This window comes from Cryptomeria japonica, chromosome 7 (genome assembly GCF_030272615.1).
Source record: "Cryptomeria japonica chromosome 7, Sugi_1.0, whole genome shotgun sequence".
Lineage (NCBI taxonomy): Eukaryota > Viridiplantae > Streptophyta > Pinopsida > Cupressales > Cupressaceae > Cryptomeria > Cryptomeria japonica.
This window is the reverse complement of record NC_081411.1, coordinates 176519220-176527386: the sequence shown is the minus strand read 5'-3', so window position 1 is coordinate 176527386 and position 8167 is coordinate 176519220. Positions and strand designations below refer to the sequence as shown.

The window sequence follows — 8167 nt, the reverse complement described above, 5'->3', positions numbered from 1 at the left end:
CACAAGAACCCATCTCTCATGAGAATAAAAGATACAATTAGCACTCTTTGCATCTAGGTGAAATTGAGCCTTCCTGAGATGTCACCCATTTGAGTACTACTCCAAATTAAGCACACTTGATCATGGAACATCCCCCAACTTTAAACCCTTTTCGCTTGTTACTCCATATGTAAAACCTTTAGCATCTATTGTACCTTTGAACCATTCATTACCCTCCCTTCCAAGAAAGCAGCTTTCAAATCTAACAAAAACTTAAAACAATTTTTTTTCTATGTTACCAAATATTTCCTTCAATCTTCTAAAATTGGTCAATTCTTATTTTTCTAAATTACATTTATTTCGAAAAGCAATTTAAAGCAGGGTCTACAATTTTGCTTGTTCTAGTTTAGAAAAATGGTTTATGAAATTGTTGAGTTTTTCGTGTATCAAGAAATATTCAAATCAGAAACCTTTTATTTAGTGTTGGAATGCTCTACCAATTAACTGTTGACTTCTTAAGGATAGTACATCTTTAGGTCAAATTTGGCTTATTTCCACCATCCCCTTAAGTGACTTCATAGAATTTTGGGGATCTTAGCTTGGCTCTAATATTATGCTGATTTTTTTATGATCAACCTGGATGCAAACTCAGACCTTCCACTTGCTCTTTTAAGACAATTCCTAACAACCCCTTAAACCATTTTATAGAACGCTCAGGACTCCTAAGTTAACCTTGCACTAATACCATATTGAAGTTTCTTTTAATTAATTAAGACTCTCTAGCACCTTCCATTAACTATTGAAATGCTATATCATGAACTACTGCCCATTTAGAATCAGTCCATCTTTGATCAGGAAAGACTTGTTTCCAGCATAAATATCTTCAATTATACTCAAAATAAAACCAGAGAGTTTATAATGCAAAACATACTCTCAAAACTATTACAGGAATGAGAATTTTCTCCAACGCTCTTTATGGTGGACTTCATCATATATAGAAATGGTCACACGCATGAGAGTGAAAGACATACAAAAGTTTAAATGAACAACAAAAGAAGAATACAAATGATGAATAAAATCAATTCAATTTACTTCTCCGGTATATCAATTTGCTAAAAGCGACCATAAACCGCGAAAATCATCCACAAGTCTCTGCTCTTCTCCAGTCACAAACAATCCTTTCTCCACTTCACCTTCGCCTGAATATCTCTCTATCGTGTACTCTGCTGCCTGAGACCTGGAACATTGTGTGAAGAAACCTATCCACAACCATGTACCCTCCTCTACCTCGGTTGAAAATACTTCATCATTTATGAAAGATATTCGCAATTGCATACGCGGAGTCGTACAATTTATAACAAAACAAACAATAACGGCGTCAACATTGGGCAATCGCTTCTGCACCAATTTTGGCTTGGAGGAAATTTGCTGGTTGGCAAAAGAGTCAACAAGAGAGAGAGTTGGAAAGACGAAGGAGCTTACAAGTGAGGCAGCATCGCCGACTGCCCGCGTACATACTAACATTTCTCCAGGCCATTTCTGCAAACCCTTTGCATAACAATATTAGCCACACTCCCATAAGACGAATACAATTAAAATACTAAATTCCTAAAAATGATTATTACCTGAATACTTTGAATGCAAACTTCAACACCTGACCTCCTATTTGCTCTGAGTTTTACACTCCTCAATTTTTCCAGCCCTAAACTCTCAATACCCTGTATCTCCCACCTAGTATCTGCTCTCAACTCCTCTAATGCTTTGCAATATTCCAGGCCTTGTATTTTCTGAACTCTGTAGGAACCTATGAGAACAAGTTCTTGGAGAGAAGCTAATTGTGCAAAACTGGGAAGCACTTCCAACATAGGACACCTGTCTATTTTCAGCTTTTGAATGTTTACCAACCCAACTATGCCTCTGATGTTCCTCAGAATTTTACACCCCAGCAAATCTAAGTCCTTGATTGTTGTTGGTAGAACTTCTATATCCGTGAGATTATCAATATTTCTAATTCGAAGAGTCTCAAGAACGGGACAACAATCTGGAGATATAGAAATGCTGGACACTTCTATCACCGATAGCGACATCCACGTAAGGTTGCACAATGAAAAAGGAAACGGCCCTGTCCCAAGGTTCAATTCACTCGTAGGGCAGTTTCCTATAACAAGTATTTGAAGATTATGCAGCTGCCTAATTGATTTTGGCAAACATTTCACTCCTGAAAAGATTATGTACAAACGTTCTAATTTATTAAGACAACCCAGAGAGTCCGGTAAACCCTCCAGCTCGGGACAGGTTTCAATCCGAAGTTCGGTCAAAGATGACAAATCTCCAAGAGAGTTCGGCAATCTTGTCAGCAGCTCACTCCCTATGCTCATTATTTGCAACTTGCCCAGATGACCAATGTTGACTGGTATCTCCCTTAACCTCTTGCAACTACGTAAGTCAAGCTCCCTCAACGATTCCTGATTTGTGATGTCACAAGGCAACAGTCCCACTCGCTTGCACTCAGAAAGGTTCACATACTCGAGCTTTGTCATTTCTTCCAGCAGGTCTGACTGCAAGCTGAGTCTTTCACATTCGTTCAGATCAAGATGTTGCAGGAAAATCAACTTCTTAAAAGAGGCTGGCAACGATCTCAACTTCTCACACCCCTCCAAACTCAGATGTCTCAGGTTATTCAAATCGCCGAAACTGCTGGGTAGCGATGATAGCTCAACGCACCATATTAATTCCAGGTGCTCCAGCGATCGCAGAAGGCCAAATTCTGTCGGCAGATCCCTCAGAGAACTTGCGCTATTAAGGACTACTTTTTTTAGATGACTGAGACAACCTATTGAATTTGGAAATCTCTGAAACTTGTAACAATATGAAATAACCAACCCTCTTAACTGTACAGGAGCCTGCAGAAAAAATTCAATGAGATGAACAAAAACATACAACTATAAGAATATCGCAATAAAGCTTTAAAACAGCTTCAAAGGGAGATGCTTACATCACTGTCAGTCTCCCATAGTTCTTCTAATTGTCTATCATCTTTTTCATGGAGCTCTAATACCCTCAAATTTTCCAATGAACGAAATGAGCTGAGATTTCTCTGCCCAACGTCAAAGCACCGAAGCCATAACAACTCTCTTGATATATCCCCAACTATTTCATTGTAAGAACTTCCTGCCACCTGAAAAATCTTTAATCCAAGCGAAGATGGGGTCAGCTCACAAGGTCCTCCGTCTGTGTTAACCATGACCTTCCCGCCCGGCGAGCATCGAGGAAACTCCTCACTCCCAATTCTGGATCCAGCTGTTGTAGACGCTATTCCTCGAATGCGAATACTCTTGTCAATTTTAAAAAGTAAATAAATCAAATCAAAACCCTTAAAGAAACAGTTATAGCTCATCGAAGCAAGGAAACAAACAGGTACGAAAAAATTGCTGCATGTTATTCATTAATGATACAATCAAATGAAGTATTAATCTTACCTGTGCTTCATTATAAACTTTAATTATCTGATGTGGAAACCAAATGCGGTATGGTGACCGTTGATTTGCAATTTCCCTTCCTAAGTCTCTTAAATGGTCATGCATTCTAATGTGCTCACCATCATCATCCAATTCAACAAGACATTTATTGAGAAGTCTTTCCCAACTTTGTAGACCATTCCCTCTTGATGCATCCCAAACAGTAAGGACCAAAGTTTTCTCCTCTCCATTAAAGAAACATGCAATATCTAAGAATATTTCCTTCTCTTCATCACCTAAAGCATCATAACTTACTTTTAACCTTCCTTTGATATTTTTAGGTAGTATTCTCGAGATCTTAATCAATTGTTGTTTCCAATAATCTTTACTAGAATTGCCATATAACTGTGCCCCAACAACTTTCAGAGACAATGGTAATCCACCACAAGCATTAATGAAATCTTTAACTAAAAACTCAAACCCTCGAAGTGGTGAGGTTTGCAAAAAAGCATGCCAACAAAAAAGTTGTTCAGCATGACGTGGATCCAATGTTTTCATTTTATAAACCGTGGAAATTCCCCAAGATCTAAGCACTTCAAGTTCTCTTGTAGTGACTATGATCAAACTACCCCTTCCAAAACTGTCCTTGTTAGGTAACAATGCATCTAATTGTTTCACATTATCCACATCATCCACCACCATCAATACTCGAACAGATTTCAATCGGCTAGCAATCATACCCTTCCCCGCTTCTATGCTGTCCACTTGTACATCTTTGAGGCCAAGGGCCTCCAGTAGTTCTTTCTGCTTAGCATGCAATAAATTTCTATCAGCAGCATCTCTAACATCAAATAGAAAACTAGACTTTTCCATAGATTTATATTTGTTGTTATAAAATTGTTTAGCAAGAGTAGTCTTGCCAGAGCCACCCATGCCCCATAATCCCACAACATGCACAGGGTGACAGTGTTCAGCAGATTGAATTGTCATTTCAAAGGCATTTAGAACTTCATCTAAACCGATTGGACGTTTGGCAACCACAAACGGCACATTTTTTATTACTTTCAAAGCACAATTAACTATCTTCTTGGGTAGCTCCACCTCGTCACTATACATATGCAACAGCAGCGAAACCAAACACTGACTTCGATTAAACAGAATTAAAAGATTAAAGAATTGAATAAATTCGGAAAGAAATTGATTAGAAAAGGGCAAGGATATTTGGTACTTACTCCTTGGTATTAACAATGTGACAAATTTCATATGGAATATTGTAGAGTGCACTCTTCCACTCCTCAAGCTTCTCTGGCGTGTGCCTACCCTTCTTTTCGTGCAGGGAAAATGCATCAGCGAAGACTCCATTTGCATATCGGACATCATCAGGTTTGATATGGTAGAAAACAGGTACAATTTGGGTGCCAGTTTTGAGCATAAATGAAAGCTCTGCTAAGCACCAAGGAGATTGGGCATAGTTCTTGGAAAATATAGCTAGATGAAGTGAAGCACTGCGCATTGCTTCTTCTAATTCTTTAGGCAGGGAATCCCCCAATTCAAGCTCTTCTGAATCAAGGAAAACCCTTAAGCCCATGCCATTTAGGGTGTCATAGAGATCGGTTGCAAGCGGTCTTTTGACATCGGGGCCACGATGATTAATGAATATATCGTAGGGCAGCTTTTTCGTGCCAGAAGATAATGGGTATGGTGCCATGTCTTGAAAAGCTTTTGCAACCTCATTCTGTGATTGACTAATTGCGGTGGATGTAGATGCCACGGAATTGGACTGATCTAAACGCGTATAAAAGAAGCGAGAGCACCATTCAAAGCAGGATGAAAATAGGCTTACCACTGAATAAGTAGCAGGAGTAGATGTAACTGCTTGAATTTCTTGAGAAGCATTTTTATTCTCATTCTCTGGCTGAAACCCTGTGTTAATATCTGAAGTAGATGCCATGCAGTTGGATTGAACTTCGATGGAAAGATAGAACACAATAAACCAATGCAAGCAGGGTTTTGTTGAGAAACCGGATTGCTGTTTCCTATGACGAAATGAGGAGCAAATAGCTTTTGAGAAAAATACCATACGGATTAGGTTCATTGAGTCAATGGGACCGTATTTGCATAGTAAATCGAGTGTGAGAAAAGCAGAATCATCTGACAGGTGTGTGGAAGAATTCGAACTGGTGGACGGTGGACCCACTTTGTACACGAAAGCACATGGCCCTCGTAAGGAATCCTGTGCACCTATCACTATCATGGTGTACCTCTTCATCAATTTCGATAATTAAAGATGCCGAATACAGCCTGTCTGAGTCAATAATTAAAGATGCAAGCTAACTTCTTGTGGAGGAACCGGATTGCTCGAGTCTTGGTATGACTCAAGGAACCGCTAAGAGCTTTTGATAAAGATAAATACCATACGGGTGCGAATCTAAGTGTGATAAAGATGACAGTGACTAAACGCATTTATTGAGTGAATGACAAACTCGCTTACCGTTAAAAACTGAGTGGGAGAAAAGCAGAAGCATTTTGAACATGAAAGCACATGGTCTTCTTCAGGAATCCTGTTCACGTTTGACTATCATTGTCGACGTCTTGCTAAATTACTAAAATGTTGGAAATGTTGTTTGGGTGGCCATGATCGAGTGGAATAGCTGGCAATAATGGAATGATTTTTGGGTATGCATTTTAGAGGTGGACTATTGTAGTGGACTATAGGGCATGGAGATTTTAGTAGAAAGAATAAAATTGGCACAAAGGTAAAATTAAAAATATATTTGCAAGATTTCAAGAGAATGTGGATTGACGGTGAAACTTTGTCTCTTTTCCTCACATCTCATTGTTGTAGTGGTGCTAGGGTTTATGACAGTGTGTTGTTGTTTTTGTATTCTAGTGATTCACCACTTGAGGTCATCTCATTGCACTGCATTATGTTCTTTGTGATTGCATAAGAAATTCTTGCATAAGCTAATGGGCAGCAATTAGGGTAAGTACGAGATGAATTTAGGTGGAGTGAAATGAGCATAGCAATTAAAGTGACTCATGTCCCAACTACTCAGTTACTTAGGTTAATTCTTTTTCTCTTACATCTTTAATTCATAAGAAAGATGCTATCAGATTTAGAATTTAAATGAGTATTTAAAATAGAAGTTGTATCTAGTTGTATCTTTTTGTTTTTATTTTCATTTTTTGAGTTCTCTTTATGGAAAGTTCTCTAGCTTAGATGTTGCAATCAAGTTGTATCTCTTATGTCAGATTTGCCTAATAATTGAATCTCGCCTCATCTGTTGGAACTTACCACACCTGAAATTGGGTGTGGTAGTTAATCAAAATTCAATTTAAACACAACATTTGTATATATTAGTATTAAAATGTCTCTTTGGGATTTGAACATATGTCTACACTAAGAAATCCTTGATGATTAAGCAATTGAGATCATCTCATTTTACTGCATCATGTTTTCTCTTGGATAAAGAATTCTTGTATAAGTTGGAAGAGGCTTTTTTCGAGGGATCAAGGTCTTGGTAAGAGATGTATTTAGGTGGGGGAAAATAGGTACAGGAATTGTGATGACTTTATTTCTAGCTACTTAGTTACCTTGGTCATTTTGTTTGTATCTTTCCATGTTCTAATGCATAGGGAGGGTACTATCAAATTTAGACAAATATTTGAATTATAAATTGCATCTCAAGGTGTCCTTTTGCCATTATTCACTTAGAATTTGCACCCATGTGTGTCCTTTTCTATCCATATTGTCACAATCACTTCAATAAAGGAAGCCTGTTTGATAAAATTTGAACTCCGAACATAATCATAATGTTTGCTCAATCATGGTCCACCTAGGCTGATACTAATTGATAGGCCCAGTTGATATTTAATTATTGCTCCTTTTCAACCATATAAGGTAAGTAAAAAATAATGTATTGAGATGGCATGGGGATTTGAATTCTATTTCCACCCATATACACTCTTGTTGAAGCAACATATTTTAGGATCTCTATGTGCTCCTTTTTCTTATCATATTTTTTTGTGAATCTTTTTATCAAGAGTAATGCAACATTTATAGGTTATATTTGTCCACGTGCTTATCTTCCATGTGGCCCATTTTTATTATTTGAATCCCCATTAAATGTTTCCCTAGTAGATATAGAGTTTGTTGTTATTGAAAGTTCACTTCCTCATAATGTATTTGAATTTCGTACTAATCTTTGGATGAAAATCTTCCAATTATTTCTTGCATTATAATCTTTCATACTATATGGAAAATTTGGTCAAAGGTATTGATCTCAAATCATTTGTCTACTATAGCCTTTTCTAATTCATTTCGTACACTTGCTACTTTTCGCACAAACTTTTGGAGCATATATTTTCCTTTCCATGCTACATTCTAGTTCAAATTACTCTACAAAGATGAGGGAAAACCCATAGCCCCACATTCTTGTCTATCCAAGAGTCCAAGAGTCCTCTTTGAGCCAATACATAATTATCTATAGCAACCCCTCTTTTTTGCGTACACAAAAGTAGGATTTATGCTATCATAATTGACACACCTAGGATCATTTTATGTGCCATTTGGTGTAATAAACAGGTCAAAATTGTCTAGCTTTTGGCAAATAGTGGAATAATAAGAATTTCACTTTTGTCATAGATAGGATTCTTCATCTTGCGATCAGGTGTAATCCCCAAGTCATCAGTGTACACCTTGAAAGAAGCCTAACTTTCAACTTGGAAAT

The 8167-nt window shown here is 37.6% G+C and overlaps 1 protein-coding gene across 1 annotated transcript; it reads right to left on the bottom strand.

The window, feature by feature from the left end:
* Positions 1-992: 992 nt before the first annotated feature.
* On the bottom strand, positions 993-5507 carry LOC131062404 (disease resistance protein RPV1). The gene is made up of 5 exons (XM_057996056.2): positions 4670-5507; positions 3459-4545; positions 2975-3313; positions 1605-2882; positions 993-1518 (listed from the first exon to the last, which is right to left on the bottom strand). The coding sequence occupies exons 1-5, from the start codon at positions 5386-5388 to the stop codon at positions 1084-1086; spliced, it is 3858 nt and encodes a 1285-aa protein (XP_057852039.2). The 5' UTR covers positions 5389-5507; the 3' UTR covers positions 993-1083.
* Positions 5508-8167: the final 2660 nt, after the last annotated feature.

Coding starts and splice junctions, on each gene's coding strand:
- LOC131062404 (XM_057996056.2), bottom strand. CDS start 5,388: ATGGCATCTACTTCAGATATTAACACAGGGTTTCAGCCAGAGAATGAG. Junction 4,546..4,669: donor CACATTGTTAATACCAAGGA/GTAAGTACCAAA, acceptor GCATATGTATAG/TGACGAGGTGGAGCTACCCA. Junction 3,314..3,458: donor AAGTTTATAATGAAGCACAG/GTAAGATTAATA, acceptor AAAATTGACAAG/AGTATTCGCATTCGAGGAAT.